The sequence below is a fragment of the Otolemur garnettii genome, unplaced genomic scaffold (genome assembly GCF_000181295.1).
Source record: "Otolemur garnettii isolate 467f Iridium unplaced genomic scaffold, OtoGar3 scaffold00145, whole genome shotgun sequence".
Taxonomy (NCBI): domain Eukaryota; kingdom Metazoa; phylum Chordata; class Mammalia; order Primates; family Galagidae; genus Otolemur; species Otolemur garnettii.
Window position 1 is genome coordinate 4,998,641 of NW_003852540.1, and position 17,099 is coordinate 5,015,739.

The 17,099-nt window shown below is 44.1% G+C and overlaps 1 protein-coding gene across 1 annotated transcript in view; it reads right to left on the reverse strand.

Annotated features, from left to right (window-relative positions):
• Window positions 1–5,341: 5,341 nt before the first annotated feature.
• LOC100960007 (vacuolar protein sorting-associated protein 53 homolog) overlaps window positions 5,342–17,099 on the reverse strand; it is a 26,195-nt gene continuing 14,437 nt past the window's right edge. The window contains exons 3-5 of the mRNA XM_003799104.3: window positions 8,386–8,523; window positions 6,019–6,123; window positions 5,342–5,517 (exon numbers count right to left, since the gene is read on the reverse strand). Of these exons, the coding sequence (XP_003799152.2) occupies window positions 5,347–5,517; window positions 6,019–6,123; window positions 8,386–8,523 (414 nt within the window). The 3' untranslated portion in view covers window positions 5,342–5,346. The remainder of the gene's footprint in view (window positions 5,518–6,018; window positions 6,124–8,385; window positions 8,524–17,099) is intronic.

A 17,099-nucleotide genomic window follows, 5' to 3' on the forward strand; every position in this document is an offset into this window, starting at 1 on the left:
GGCTGGGGATTCGAACCCGCCACCTTAGGTGTACGTGGCTGGCGCCTTAGCCGGTTGAGCTATAGGCGCCGAGCCTGGAGAGTCTTAAAACCCCGAGTAAGCTGGATATCATGCTCGTGACCTAAAAAGGCAAAGATGAGATACTCTGATGCCTGTGCGGATGCAGCCTGCTCACAGTGGCAGGACGTGTCACCACCAAGCTGTTTTTTTCAAGTTAGTCCCGTCAGGCGAGCCCCAGGCCCCAGCTGGCAAGTGATGATGAACAGGGTTCACAGTGCCTATGGCTTACATAGCATGTGCAGACAACCTGGCCTTGTGTGAACTTCATGGCCCTAATCATTACAATCCCCTTCCACAGATATTGAAAACCAGAGCTCAGAGGATCCATGACTTGCCCAGTGTCAAGTGCCAGGACCAGACCTGCAGACTGGGCCTTCTGGAGACGTTTCCAACCCCAGGCTGCTTTTGTTTCAAATGGGCCCATTCCTCACGTCCCGCTGCTCACCAGCACCTCCCCGCCTGCTTGTGTACACAGGTGAGAAGGAAGAGAACTGGTCGGGAAACCACCGTACACTGCCCATCTAGGTGGGTTCTATGGATGTTTCTTTCTCATTAGATCAATCCCTGGCTGCCCTAGTAAAGTGGGGAGCTGGTGAAAGCAAAGAATGGAAACTAGGTAATGATTTTGAAGCCAAACTGATGGAAGTGCTGTAACAGATTTTCCACAGTTGAAAGGAACATCAGACTTCCCAAAAGGTTTTCATTGCAACATGCCCACCCAGTTATTAAGGAAACGGGATTAACTTGCTGCATACAGGAGAGAAATCACTTGGCAGTCACATAGAAAAGCAGGCTGCGACTGTTATAAGGGTAGAGATTCAGAGAGCAAGAAGGGCTCCAAATCAGAAGCAGGACACTTTACTCCATGTCCGGAGAGGCTTCCGTGAGCAGCCAGACTCTGACGACCACCTTTGATTCTGTGCACTGCTTCCTTAGACAGCCAAGGAAGGGTGCACCTTCCCCAGGGACGGGGGCAGCTGCTGGGAGGGGAGCCCAAGGTTCACGGGCTTGCTAATTCTTTCCTATAGTCTGTTCTGTTTTCTGTCAGCAGTAAGGAAATACATTCTAGCAAATGACATACAGTAATGCTTTAATTAACTGCAGTACTTGGTGCTCTAATATGCATCAAGAAATCACTTCCAGATGGGGAAAATGAAAGGTATTTACACAAAAAAACAATCCCTTTATTTTAAGGAAATTTATATGTCTCATGGGTATAAGAACTCTGAGGGTCCAAGAGGCTATTCTGATAAATACGAGAATGAGACTGGACATTTTTATATAATATAGAAAATGCCTCAGCATTCTTTATGTTATGCCAGCTTTCCGTGTATCCATGTTGCCAAGGCTATTGCTTAAATGGCCCGATGCAGTTCTAACTATTTTATTTTTAGGAATCCGACTTGGAGTAGACAAGAAGTGTGAAACACTTGTCTATACCCTCAAAGCAAGCCGGTTATTTTGAGAGTTTTCTTCCCAGGGAGGGGAAGGACATTTCCAGCTGTGTGCTTTTGGCATTTCCCTTAGCATTCTGTAAACAGGGAATGAGGTTTCCTTGCCAGACAGCAATTCAAGATGGGCCAATGTAACATCCCTCCCATCAGGCAGCAGCCTCAGACCTGTCCACTCACCCTGTGTGCCCTGCAACTGTTAGGCTGGTCTTGGCTTGTCTGCTCTCAACCCGGTTTGATCTGCGCAGAGGAGCCACCGCAGACATAAGAAATCAGGCACTTTTTCTGGGTGCTGGGCATGGCCCTGGGTCTGGGTCCTTTGTTCTTCAAGAAAGAAAGAAAGTAGCATTTACAACTAATTGATCACAACCAATTACAGATGCCTTTGTTCCTTCTCCACTCCTACTACTTCACTTGACTAGCCTTTAAAAAAAAGGAAAAAGGAAAAAAGAAAAGAAAAGAAAGTGGTGATAGTTTCAATTCCAGAACTAAATTTGGAAGTTACAATACTCCATTGTGGCTCCTGTTTCACTGTTACAGTCCGAACAGAGAACAGAATCTTCTCCAGCTTGGGCACCTCTAAACCAGCTACCAGAGAAATGTGTCCATAATAAGAGTGAATTATTTATTGATTATAAATTAGCAATATTTATTTTAACCACAAAGTGAATTCAAACTTGTTTCTGTCTTTTGGTTCTTAAAAGGGCTACAGAAAGTGGAGTAAAGAAACGGGCACAGTAAGTTTCGCTGAACCACAGAGCTGTTAGCTGCTGCTTCCCGGGTGTTCCTTTCATATGTTATTTTGAAGTGACATTGATAAATAAGGCTTCTGCTTAGGGTTTGGTCATCAAAACAAGAAGCATCCTACTCAGTACACCGAGAGCCTGACCCTTGACATCAACACAAGTTTAAAACCATAGCTGCTCGTTATCGGCAAAGAATCTTTACCAGGTTGGTACCAGCATAGGTGTACGGTAGCTTGCTTAGGGAACCAGAAAAATATACATTTTTATACAAGTGCCACAGGAACACTTCAATAGAGCAAACTTCTCTCTACTGCAATGATTCTTAGTAAGGACTCAACATTATAACCACCTATGGCGTTTTTAAGCCTCCATGCCAGGCCCTACTCCAGACTTACAGACACAAAGTCTCCAGGCAGCCATAACTTTTTAAAGTGTCCCAGGTGACTCTGAGGCATACATACGTGTCCTCCGTAGAGAAACATGCTCTGTCTTTACTGGATGCGCACACAGTATTCGGTCCCCGTCAATGAGACGTTTAACATAACTCCTACTGACATCTGTTGGTTTCCTCGGGGAGTACTAACAAAGTAATAAATCAGGAGAGCAGCTTCCCTGGCTGTGACCACCGACCGTGGAAAACAGCAGCTTGACATCTCAATGACGGTACAGAGATGTCCAGAAAGCAGCTCTTCATGAACGAACCAAAGAAAAAAGTGTGGATCTGTAAACACCGGGACTGACAAGAACCAGGTGCAGGAGGCCATTGGCTTTTCCAGCTTCCCGAGGTGGACACCACTGGCGGGATCGCTGCACTGCCTGCAGATGGGCCCCGTGCCCTTCTTTTCAGTGAAGGCCGTGTAACCTCTGCAGAGCTCCTGGGTGTTCTCCCAAGGCCCTTCCCACCCCTCCTGCACTTGTTTTTTTTCTTTTTTGAGACAGAGTCTCATTTTGTCGCCCTTGGTAAAGTGCCGTGGAGTCATAGCTCACAGCAACCCCACACTCTTGAGCTTAAGCGATTGTCTTGCCTCAGCCTCCCAAACAGCTGGGACTATAGGCACCTGCCACAACACCCTATTTTTTTGTTGTGATTGTAGTTGTAGTTGGGGCCGGGTTCAAACCTGCCAGACTCATGTAAGTGGCCGACGCCCCACCCACTGAGCTACAGGCGCCATCCGCACTTGTCTTATTTAGAATCTCTTCCTAATAGAGCTCAACTAAAGACCACCCCTCTTTCTTCCACTTCCTTATTTTCTTTTCAGTGTTCTCAAGTTTAAAATGTTCAATATGCAAGAATGTGCTGACTAGCAAGAATAGGGTAGAAACTGATGAAGAAACGAGGCCCAGGATCAAAGTTGGGGCTGAGGGACAGAGTCAGGGAGAAAGGCTGACAGAGGGCAGGGGAGCAGTATAGAGCAGTGGTGTTGGAAACATGAGGTGGGGAGGATGAATCAGTGTTTCTGGGCAGATTTTTAAACTTTACAGTTTCCTGCTGGATGGCTGTCACATGTCTTATGGATTTTCAGGAAACTTCCTCTGTCCTGAAAACTCATTTCTGAGTTGCTACTTGATGTCCTGATTTCATCCTGAGGCCTGTTATGTGCATTCTCTGTAGACAGCGCCACTTTCCTCCCCAGAGTTCCCCCCAGCTGGTCAACAAATATTATTCTTGCACAAGAGCTGACACTAGCATTGATTGGCTGTGGCTATGGTCCTGGTAAACTGAGGCTTAGTTTCGGGTGAACCACGTGATTTGGGGCAACTACGTGATGTGTTGCCTGTTTTCTGGATTCAGGGTGATTTGAGAGGTTGGAAGCAATTCTCTGGGGTGATTCCATCCTGCATGCTCTGCAGAGATCCGGTGGTGGACAGGAAGGGCAGACCAGGGACAGGCTGCATGCTGAGCAGTGCCAGGTTCCCAGCTGGTGTTTAAGGCCAACATTCTGTTCCTAAGGTCTCCATGGACTGAGGTTCTTTCTTAGTAGGAACACAGTGACATGTCCCTGGGCACCCCACATCACCTTTGTTGTTTCAGGTGACTTTAGGAAGTACTCTGGATTTGCAAATGGATAGATAGGAAGGGGATTAGGGGACACAGGCTTCCTGGGCGTTCCCACAATGTCATCTGAGGGGAAAACCTAGGAAATGTTTTCCAAGAGAACTTTCTGATTTTTCTGGACAGAAGGCAACCCCTTGTTAGGAAGTCGGAGGCAGAGTGGGAATCAAAGGAATGGAGGATAGAACTTCCTCACATAGCCCAGTGAGTGCACCAAACAGAACCCTCCCTCCCACTCAGACCTGGGTCTGCCTCATATGGTGTCTGGGATATTTCGGCAGACAGGACACCTACTGCCAAGGCCTGACACATACAACCCTCTAGGCTGAGGGAGATTGAGGGCATCTCTCCTTTAGAGATTACTGAGAAATGGGAAGAACGCAAGGATTACATGGCCAAGTCATGAAAAGTATCAGAAACAAAATATGTACTAGGAAATGGGATTTACACAGAAGAGTGTGCACACTTCCATTCCCTTCACAAAGAAAGGCCGGCTTCCTACACCTGTAATCTGCCACTTCATTAATTTAGGCCCTAGAACCAAACCCAGAGATGCGGGAAGAAGACTCAGCATTCTGGCGGAAGAGGTAACCTCAACAGTAGCAGAGGCAGGAAGGGCTGGGATCCAGACCTCCTCGTCTAAGCTGCCTGGACAGGCATGCAGGAGGGAGTAAGGTCCATAAGGCAGAGGTATGACTGCTGCAGTGAGGCCACGTGAACCACCGACAATTCCCCCAGCCAAGAGCAGCTGAGGAACAGCCTGAACACAGGCCCTTTCACACTGCTGCCTCTACTTCGGGAATCAGAGATAATCTAAACCACCTCATCATAATGTGGCCCTTACTCAGCCACTCCAACCTGGACAGTAATTAAGACAGGGCATGGGAGACACTTATTAACAACCCAAATGTCCCAGAAAGCGTCAAGATTGATGATTTGAGAATCATGGGGAGCATAGAAGAGGCGGGGGGGGGGGGCTTCCAGGGAACTGGCTGCTGAGGGTCATCGGCCAGGGGAAAAAAGTGCCTGTGTGTTCCTATAGTCTCTTTTTAATTAGTTTCTCCAGTTTGCGGATGCGAGATGACTCCTGTTCCGGCGTTGGAGTCATCAGGGACAGGGAGCTGGAGCCTTCTGCTCCGGAGGGCGGGGTGGGGAGTCTCTGGCGCAGGAGTTCCAGCATGCTGCTCTGCTCGCTCCTCTTCAGCCCCTAAGGGTGACAGAGAGAGGAGGATGGTCATACATCTGGGCCGGACTGGCCAAGAGGGGATGCTGAGGCTCTAAAACGAATCTAATTACTCTAGGCTGAGGACTAACACTCTTCAGGGGAATTGCCAGCCCTGGGTAGTGCCCTGAGAGAAAGGTGAGGGAGGAAGAAAAGGTTACAGATCAGAGAGAAAGGAGGGCTTGAGAGAGAAGAAAGGCAGGGAAGGATGGGGATGAAGGAAAATCCCCACTCTACATGCCATTCCCGCACCCCCATCCTCTGCAGAGCGGTGGGTCTCAGTGAGTACGGAGTTGTCACAAGAATCCTGATGTTCATGTGCCCAGGACCATCCTCCTCAACTGGCTTCCTGGGATCCGATTTGCCGGCGGGGCCAGGTACACACAGTTCCAAGAGCCTCCAGGAACCTATAACCCACCCCCAGTTTAGAACCACTGAGTGTGAGAAGGATGAGCAGGCGTGGATAGAACAAGACACTGAGCTAACCTTCATGTCCAGTATCTTCTGGAAGGTTTCTGTGTTGCAGTCTGTGAGGAGTTTGATATAGTTGTCCACAAACACCACCAAAGGTTCATGAGGGGCCATCACTACCTGCGGAGGGAGGAGATAAGAGTAGGCATCAGGAGGACTCACAGTCGCAGGCAGGGCATCTCTCCTCACTCCGGCCAAGCACAAAATGGATTCTGCAAGATCCCCTCAGTGGCAGCCCCCTAAACTCAGAAGTGTCCTGATGGCCTATTTCATTTTTACAGTCAATTAGAGCAATGTTTCCTGAGTTTACTGAATCACCTGGATTTCTTTTTAAAGAATAGACACCTGTGCCCCTCCTCTCACGATTCTAATACAAGAGGCCTGGCTAGGATCCCAGGTGATTTTTAAAATATTAGGCCCAACCAGTCAGGTACCATATACACTATTCTGGTGACAGGTACACTGAAAGCTTTGACTTCAATTCATCCATGTAACAAAAAACACTTGTATCCCAGCCAAACAAGGTGGCTCACACTTGTAATCCCAGCACTCTGGGAGGCTGAGGAGGGTGGATTGTTCAAGATCAGCCTGAGCAAGAACAAGACCCTGTCTCTACTAAAAATAAAAAAATTAGCCAGTATAGGGGTACATGCCTATAGTACCAGCCACTCAGGAGGGTGAGGCACGAGGACTGCTCACGTCCAAGAGCTAGAGATTGCTGTGAGCTATGATGCCACAATACTCTCCTGAGGTGACAGATTGAGACTCTGTCTCAAAAAAACAAACAAGAAACACAAAACACTTGTACTTCTTAAAGCTACTGAAATAAAACTAACTAAATAAATAAATATTAGGACCATCTGGGAAATACTGTGTTAGATGGTCTTCTGTTTGAGACATTTTATGAGTACATGGAACCTGGTCCTTCTGTCTTGATAAATCTTTATTCCTGAGAAATGGTCAGTAAACGGAACCGATACAATGGATTTTCTCAAAGACAAAAATCTCAAAGTTGGGCTGGGCGCGGTGGCTCACGCCTGTAATTCCAGCACTCAGGGAGGCCGAGGCAGGTGGGTTGCTTAAGTTCACAAGTTTGAGACCACCCTGAGAAAGAGCGAGACCCCTGTCTCTAAAACTAGCCAAGTGTTGTGGTGGGCACCTCTAGTCCCAGCTACTCAGGAGGCTGTGGCAAGAGGATTGCTTGAGCCCAAGAGTTTGAGGTTGCTATGAGCTGTGATGCCATAGCACTCTACCAGGGGGACAAAGTGAGACCTTGTCTCAAAAAAAAAAAAAAGAAAAATCCCGAAGCTGCCTATTTTGAAGACTTAAAATCTTGAGCTCCATTTGACTATACTTAAACTATCCATTAATACACAGAGGGAAGGAAAGGAATGGCACTGCAATCCTCCAGTTAATTTCCATTTGGTTTTGGAATGCAGTATCTGATTTTTTTCCCCCAGCAGGCTGATTTTGTTTTGAATTCCAGACAATGTACCAAAGAGTGGCAAGGGGTAGTTCACTCAGGAATCCTCTGCAGATAATTCCCAAACTATATGCTGTCCTCCCCAGCGAGACAGCTACAGAAGAAAAAGATCAGGCTGCTCTGGATTTCCACAGGCCGTAAACTCAAGGTTCGAGCAGTGTCCTCACCTGGTCTCTCCTGCTGGAGTCTGAGTCCCGCTGCTATTTTCTACGCCTGCCATCGTCCGAGTCATTCCTTTTGGGACACAGGCCTGAAGCACCTACAGGCCCTAGACCTTAAAGACCACATCACAGAAGCACCATTTGCTCTCTGGCCTTCCCCCTCTTCCAAATAGGCCCCTTTGGTTCTCACCAAGTACAGGTGGAAATCAGATGCAGATGCTCAAGGCTTCAGACATTCATCATCCAAAGTACAATATTTTGTTAAATGAGGCTTTAAAAAACCCATTTGCTGATTAGATTCAGTTACTACAACATCTGTTCAGAGTCTATTTAAAGCTCCAGAGTACAGACAGCCTCATGTGGAAGGGAGTAATGGATGGCTGGGCCTGAAATCCCTATTGAGAAACAGAGGGATCCCTGACTTAGCCACTGATTCACAGGAACAATTCCACCTAACTCCCCGTCTTGGCCAAATTGTGTTATGAAAAAAATCCTGTGATGATGAAAAAATCCACTTGTTGGGAAAAACTACCAATCTCCAAGTAACTGGCCACTGACTGACTGTCCACAGTACCTGATAAGGCTAAAATTCAGTTCCACCCAAATGTGGGCAATCTTTTGGAACTTGTGGGAATAGCTCCTACCCTGTGCTTTCAAAACCAAAACTCCTTAGAATAAGTGATCAAATAAATATGCAGCCCCTTTTAACAGATGCCTTTTAAGGACACATGCCATCACCTTGAGGATCATCTCGGCCCTGGTCATGCCTTTCACAACGATCTTAGTGTAGCTGGCAGGTGCTTTCCTCACCACCTGAGAGCCAATGGAGGGGAGATCGAGCAGCACCATCTTCAGGGAGTGGGTGTCCAGCAGCAGCTGTAGAGGGAAGCAGAGCGTTACCGGCCACTTCACAGTGATCCAGTGCCTCCTAGACATGCCGATTAGGGACATTTTCCTGATATACAAGTAATACATTCTCATTGCAGGAAATTAAAATGAAAAATATTATTTATAATTCCCATTACCCAGGAAAAACAACATTAAGAAGCCATAATTTTGTTTTGATTTGTTTTGAGACGCGAACTCGCTCTGTAGCCCAGGCTGGAGTGCAATGGTGCAATCACAGTTCATTGCAACCTTGGAAATCCTGGGGTAAAGCAATCCTCCTACCAGGGCTTCACAAAGGGCTGGGATTGTAGGCATGAGCCACTATGTATGGCCAAGAAACCAGTTAACTGTAGCATAACTCAAACAATTCTTCTTGTGTATAGAAAACTAAATCAGAATTATAATTTATATATATGCATTTTTATCATCTGGTTTCCCACTTAATATATGAAGTTTTTGTATTTTGTTTTCCCATTTGGTAGTCTTTAAAAAAAATCAAGATTACCTTTTTTTAGTCACTGCACTCCATTGCCTGCCTGGGCAAGAAAGTGAGACCCCTGTCACTTAAAAAAAAAAAAAATCCTGATTTTTGGCTTGGCGCCTGTGGCTCAAGCGGCTAAGGAACCAGGACATACACTTAAGGTGGCGGGTTCGAATCCAACCCGGGCCCACCAAACAACAATGATAGCTGCAACCAAAAAAAAAAAAAAAAGCCAGGTGTTATGGTGGGCACCTGTGGTCCCAGCTACTTGGGAGGCAGAGGCAGGAGACTCGCTTGAGCCCAGGAGTTGGAAGTTGCTGTGAGCTGTGATGCCACAGCACTCTACCCAGGGGGACAGCTTGAGGCTCTGTCTCAAAAAAAAAAAAATCCTGATTTGTAATGGCTGTACAGCACTCTACGGGTGTGTGTGTTTGTATAAACATTAAGATCTTTCCAAACAGAATGCACCTATTTACACATCTGCCAGCAGTGCAAATTGCCCCCTCATCAGCACCACACACTGTCATGAAATCTCACTTACTCATTAGGCAGAAAATGGTAACTCATTATTGCTGTATTTTAAATTTCTCTGCTGCTAGCTGGTGATAATACAGGAGATTGAACCAAACTTAAACATTGTATCTTGGGAACAATCTACCTTTTCCTGTTTGTTTTGGTTATCTTGGATGCCAATTATCTAGAACAGTGTTTTCAACCTTTTATATCTCACCGCACACTTGAACCTATAGTAAAACTTTCATGGCACACTTAAATTATGTTGTTCAAAAAAAAGGTAAAAAAAAAATACCTTTTTTGATTTATTTATTAACACAAAATGCACCATCAGGGCCAGAAAACAAAATATCTTATTATAATTTGTAATAAAAAGATAACAAAACTCTTTAAAATACTTATTTATGTACAAAGTTATGATTTAATAAAAAATTTTAAAATACTTATTTATTTTTCTATTTATTATAATTTAACATTTAATTAGATATCTGAGCTTGCCTTCTTTTGGACAGGTCTCACTTTGTCACCCTGGATAGAGTGCCATGACATAATAGATCACAGCAACCTCAAACTCGTGGGCGCAAGTGATCCTCCTGCCTCAGTCTCCTGCATAGCTGGGACAACAGGTACCCGCCACAATGTCTAGCTAGTTTTTTTGGTAGAGACAACATCTTGCTGTTGCTGAGGCTAGTCTCAAACTCCTGAGCTTAGATGATCCACCTGCCTCAGCCTCCGAGTGCTAGGATTACAGGCGTGCGCCGCTGTGCTGGCCTGAGCTTGACTTTTTTTAGACTTATCTTCTTTGCAAGGTTGAATTTTGGACAGGCATACTCTTAAATTTTGTGCCAAGGATTCTAGCTGTGATTGATTTTTGTTTTAATATTATTCATTGCAGAAAAGCTCACTTCATACAAACATGACATTGAGAACGAAAGAAGTATTTCTATTGCTTTTTTGGTAATATTTTTAAATTCACCCTTGAGCGATAATCAAAAGGTTGTAATATCTGTTGTTGAATATTTTAATTGCAATTCTCTGTCATTTCTTCTTTCCATTAACTCTTCCTCTTCTATAATATTTATATTTGCTGACATACACACACTTATAGGGATTTCTCACCCAATCCAGAGATCTTATGTCCAGTGTAAGTGCAAGAAAACATTTTTCAAAATTTGTGCACAATAAATCTAAAATTTGTAAAATTTGTTCAGTAAGATTTTTATCCCATTTACACCTTTTTGCTAGTTCAGACATTTCTACTGCATTTTCTCTTTTTATCCTCTCCTTCTAGAGCAGTAATTTTTCTCTGAAAGCATTAAATTTATCTGTAGATGTGAGAATATTAATATTTTCATGATTTGCCTGAATATTCTTATTAAAAGTATTCAAACACTAAAATCTGAAAGAAATTTAACTTTATTGGATCAAACCTTGTCACAAAATAAACTGACTAATTTAGAATACTGCATTTTTAATTTTAATTTTTTTTTTGGAGACAGAGTCTCATTATGTCACCCTTGGTAGAGTGCTGTGACATTGACGCTCACAGCAACCTCAAACTTGGACTTGGACTTAAGCGATTCTCTTGCCTCAGCCTCCCAAGTAGCTGGGACTACAGGCACCCATCACAATGTCCAGCTATTTTTTCATTGCGGTTGTCATTGTTGGTTCAGCAGGCCTGGGCCAGGCTTGAACCCGCCAGCCTCGGTATATGTGGCTGGCACCCTACTCACCGAGCTATGGGCACCAAGGCAGAATGCTGCATTTTTTAAAAGGTTGATACTTCCTCTTTTAATTCATAAAATCTTGATAGGACTCTTCCTCAAGATAACCATTGGCAAATGAAAGCTGCATATGAGAAGCATCCACTGAGGAACACAATTCTGCAAATAATCTTGATAGCAATGGCTTGTTTTTTACATAATTAATATATATATATTTTTGCAGTTTTTTGGCCGGGGCTGGGTTTGAACCCACCACCCTTGGCATATGGGGCTGGCACCCTACTCCTTGAGCCAGGTGCCACCCAATAATTAATAATTTTAATATTGTTAACTAGGACCTTTTGTAATTCAGGCACCAATGATTTTGACGCTAGCACTTCTCTGTGTAGAAAACAGTATGTAAAAGTAATTTTTGGATTCTTTTTTTTTTTTTTGAGACATAATCTCAAGCTGTCACCCTGGGTAGAGCGCTGTGACATCACAGCTCACAGCAACTTCCAACTCAGGCTCAAGTGATCCTCTTGCCTCAGTTTTTCTATTTTGAGTAGAGACCAGATCTTGTTTTTTGCTTAGGCTGGTCTTGAACTTATGAGCTCAAGCAATCCACCCACCTGCCTCAGCCTCCCAGAGTGCTTGGATGGATTACAGGCGTGAGCCACCGTGCCTGGCAATTTTTGGATTCTTTTAACACATCCGTTTACCCCTCTGGACATAGTTGGGGTTCCTTCCATCTGCACAAATACTTATGCAGGAATCCCAAGACAAGTTATCAGTATTAAAGTAATTATCAATCAAATCAAAAATATTTTGGCCCTTTGTTGTTGTTTAGAGTGGTTGAAAAAATAAAAACTATTCTATGATTTCTTCTTTTTTTTTTTTTGTAGTTTTTGGCCAGGGCTGGGTTTGAACCCACCACCTCGGGTATATGGGGCCGGCGCCCTACTCCTTGAGCCATAAGTGCCACCCTCTTCTATGATTTCTTCTTGATAGACAAATCTACTGAATGCTAAAGTTGAGGTTTACCACTAATATCAATAGATTCATCCAACTGAATTGCAAACATGTTTACTTCTTTGAAATATTACTTGAAATTCTATATTTTCAGATAAATCCTTAACACACCAAGAAATTGCATTATTTGAAAGTAGAATTTTAAAAATTTCCTTTTCTTATTCTTCTCCAAATGTTAGTTTTACAATTGCACAGCAGGCAATGGATTCTGCAAATGTATGAGATTTCACTTTTCTAGCTCCAATTTCTGCAAGGTATACTTCTTTTGCTTTATTTGATATCATTGCATATTTGGTCCGTATTTTTGCTTGTTTAGTATTACTGAGTGCAAGTCGTTTGAAATATTCACTGGCTTTTTAGACAAGTGGGAATGTCTGGATTGTAAATGTCTCTTTAATTTGTTAGGAACGATAGCTTCATTTGCTAATGTTTTGCCACAGATTACTCACATGGGACATGGTGGATTTCCTTAACTATATATAAAACCAAATGATAAATAATCTTTATTATATTAATGACTAAGTGTTCTTAATTTAGTTGCTAACATACTGGATGAAGCAGTATTCAATGCACTAGTGTCATCTTCTAATTTTTGTTTCCTTACTAAAAACTTGTCCATTTTAATTGAATGCTATATAATAAAAATAAAAATGCCAACTCAGGCCAGGAGCAGTGGCTCAGGCCTGTAATCCTAGCACTCTGGGAGGCCAAGCTGGATGGATTGCTTGAGCTCAGGAGTTTGAGCCTAAGCAAGAATGAGACCCCATCTCTAAAAAATAGCTGGGTGAGTTGGCATTCTTCCTTTCCTTGGGATGCCATGCTGTTCTCTTGCTCCTTTTCTCCCCTCTCCCATCTTCCCTTCTCTCACTCCCTGTTCTCTGCCTTTTCCTCTCTTTCTTTCTCATCTCTCCCCCCCCCTTTCCTTTTTCTAATATATAATAAACTTATACTTTTATATTTAAAAAAAAATCGCCAGATATTGTGGCGGGCACCTATAGTCCCAGCTACTTGGGAGGCCGAGGCAAGAGGATCACTTGAGCCCAAGAGTTTGAGGTTGCTGTGAGCTATGATGCCACAGCACTCTATCAAGAGGAACAAAGTGAGACTCTGTCTCTTATTTTTTGGTAGAGACAGAGTCTTACTTTATCACCCTTGGTAGAGAGCTGTGGTGTCACACAGCTCACAGCAACCCCGAACTCCTGGGTTCAGGCAATTCTCTTGCCTTAGCCTCCTGAGTAGCTGGGACTATAGGCACCTGCCACAATGCCTGGCTATGTTTTTGTTGCAGTTTGGCTGGGGCTGGGTTTGAACTCACCACCCTCAGCATATGGGCCTGATGCCCTACTGAATAAGCCACAGGCACCGCCTGAGACTCTGTCTTTAAAAAAAAAAAAACCAAGGCAAAAATAATAAATGTTGGGCAGCACCTGTGGTTCAGTGAGTAGGGCACCGGCCCCATATACAGAGGGTGGTGGGTTCAAACCCGGTCTCAGCCAAGCTGCAATTAAAAAAAAAAAAAACAGCTGGGCATTGTGGCGGGCTATTCGGGAGGCTGAGGCAAGAGAATCGCCTAGGCCCAAGACCTGGAGGTTGCTGTGAGCTGCCACGACACTCTACCGAGGGGACTAAAGTGAGACTCTGTCTCAAAAAATAAATAAATAAATAAATAAACGTAGCAGGGCGTGATGGCTCACACCTGTAATCCTAGCATTCTGGGAGGCCAAGGTGGTGGATTGACTGAGCTCACGGGTTCCAGACCAGCCTGTGCTACAGTGAGACCTTGTCTTTAAAAATAGCTGAGTGTTGTGGCAGGCATCTGTAGTCCCAGCTACTTGGGAGGCTGAAGCAGGAGAACTGCTTAAGCCCAAGAGTTTGAGGTTGCTGTGAGCTGTGATGTCACAGCATTATACCAAACAAAGTAAGGATCTGTCTCAAAAAATAAATATAATAAAAATAAACAACTCATACTTTTTAAAAAGAAATACAGGTATTAATTAAACACACTTGGAAAATTTTCAAAACTAGGATATGCAAGGTAATTGTGTCCAACTACTTCACTATTCCATATCTAGACACAACTGTATGGCACGTTCACTATGAGCTACACCTCCTTACTGCTTCAGGCACAGGGAGGGACTGCTGAGTCTAAGGCTCCATTCATCTGGATGATTCTGACATACATCAGTGTTCATCCACAAATCCTAGTCAAATCACGCCATCTATGGATGTGTTGTAAAACCTTATTTTTCAAGGCTACACCCCACCCACTTCAGAAATAAGCCAGTATTTATTTACTATAACAATCAAACATTTATTTATTATAAAAATGATATACTCATATGATCAATTTAAAGAGGTTTTAATTGTGATATGTACATTTACTGTTCTTTGAATTTCTTTCCAAAATAATTTAATGGGCTTGGCGCCTGTAGCTCAAGTGGCTAGGGCGCCAGCCACATACACCAGAGCTGGCGGGTTCAAATCCAGCCCAGGCCTGCCAAACAACAATGACAAACACAATCAAAAAATAGCTGGGTGTTGTGGCGGGCACCTATAGTCCCAGCTACTTGGGAGGCTGAGGCAAGAGAATCGCTTGAGCCCAAGAGTTTGAGGTTGCTGTGAGCTGTGATGCTATGCACTCTATCCAAGGCAACAGCTTGAGACTCTGTCTCCAAAAACAAAAAAGAAAAGAAAAGAAAAGAATTTAAGATCTTTACAAGTTTTTGAGGCACTCCTAAGATCCTCTCACGGCACATCAATGTGCCGTAGTGCATTGGTTGAAAGTCACTGATCTATAAGGATATCAACTTTTTTGACTGCCAGGAGTGATGCTGGGAATGCTTCATTACATTTAGTCTTCATAAAGCCCTGCCCTGGGCCAGGGGCAATGGCTCATGCCTAAAATGCTAGCACTCTGGGAGGCTGAGGTGGGTGGATAGCTTGAGCTCACGAGTTCAAGACCAACCTGACCAAAAAGCAAGACCTTTTCTCTGCTAAAAATGGAAAAACTGAGGCAAGAGGATCACTTCAGCCCAAGGTTGGAGGTTGCTGTGAGCTATGACACCACAGCACTCTATCCAGGGTGATACAGTGAGACTCTGCCTCAAAAAAAAAAAAAAAAAAAGAAAGAAAGAAAGAAAAGAAAAGAAAAAAAGCCCTGCCCTGTAGGTTATTCGTTGTTCCCATTTTGCAGATGAGAAAATCAAAGTTCCAAAGGTTGAGTAACCGGCAAAACTCATTTCATTTGATGGATGGGGTTAGGTAAATGTCTCCGGGCAGTTTTGGCTTAGAGCTCACAGTGATTCCTGCTGATTCCCCTATTGCTGCTGCTGCTCTTGGCAACCAGGGGGCATTGAAAACTTAATTAGAATTATTTTGCCTCCATATGCAGTTTTATAACCTGGTTTTAAAGCCAGAAGGATAATTCTGGTTGGTTCAGATTGTTTATGAGAATAGAATCACACTGCCACTAACTAGACAAAGCAGCATTGGGGTGACAGTTCTCACGGCCACTGGTTAACTCTAATGACAATGATCAACCCTTTTTCTTTTTTCTTTGAGACAGAGTCTCACTCTGTGCCCTGGGTAGAGTGCCCTGACAACATCATAGCTCGCAGCAACCTCAAACTCTTGGGCTCAAGTGACCCTCTTGCCTCAGCCTCCCAAGTAGACGGGACTACAGGTGCCAGGCACAACACCTGACTCGTTTTTCCTGTTTTTAGCAGAGACAGGGTCTTGCTCTTGCTCTGGCTGGTCTTGAATGCCTGAGCTCAATCCACCTGCCCTGGTCTTCCAGAGTGCTAGGATTACAGGCGTGAGCTACCTCGTCCAGCTGACAATGATCAATCTTAAGTTTAGGACAAGTTTGTTGCTTCCCTTGGAATGCCTTTCATAATACTATCTAGCAGGCAAGGACTAGAACCCCTCAGGCCCTGTGACACTCTGCATCTTCTAATTTTCTACTTACTCTGCTTTGGACAGGAGAATTAATGACTAAGGATAAACTAATTAATGATAGACACTATGAACTTAATGGCTACAGTGATTATAATCTGGAAAATGGTATAAAAGTGGGGAGAAGGCAACAATGTTTTATTTGGAATAATTTAGATGGAGATATTATTCTCAAGAAGTGGTAGCTGGGTGCCTGTAGCTCAGTGGTTAGGTCTCTGGCCACATACACCAGGGTTGGAGGGGGTTTGAACCTGGCGTGGGCCTGCTAAACAACAACAACAACTATAGTAACAAGAACAACAAAAATAGCCTGGTGTTGTGGTGGGCACCTGTAGTCCCAGCTACTTGGGAAGCTGAGGCAAGAGAATCACTTAAGCCCAAGAGTTTGAGGTTGCTGTGAGCTGTGATGCTACATCACTCTACTGAGGGTGACATAGTGAGACTCTCCCTCTCTAAAAAAAAGAAATTAGGACATATACTAAGGATAGTATATGTAATGTGACTAGCCTAAAGCTATGGAGGTCATTCGACTGCACACTAGCAAAGTGCCAGGGCATTGTTGAACCTTTCTAGATTTCCAGAGATGAAAATTCTTACTACCCTAGTCTCTATATTTTGAAGAAGCTTACGGAGGAGCATATGGAAGAATCCAGGGGAGAGAATGACACAGGTTCCTGAGGTTCACATGAAGAGCCTAGTGTTAGCACGCTTCCCAGAGCCCCATTGGAAATGACAATTGGTCTTTCTCACAGGGAACTCAGTAAGTGCCTCTCAATAAGTATGCTGGCTTGGCACCTGTGGCTCAAGTGGCTAAGGCGCCAGCCACATACACCTAAGGTGGCGGGTTCGAATCCAGCCTGGACCCGCCAAACAACAATGAC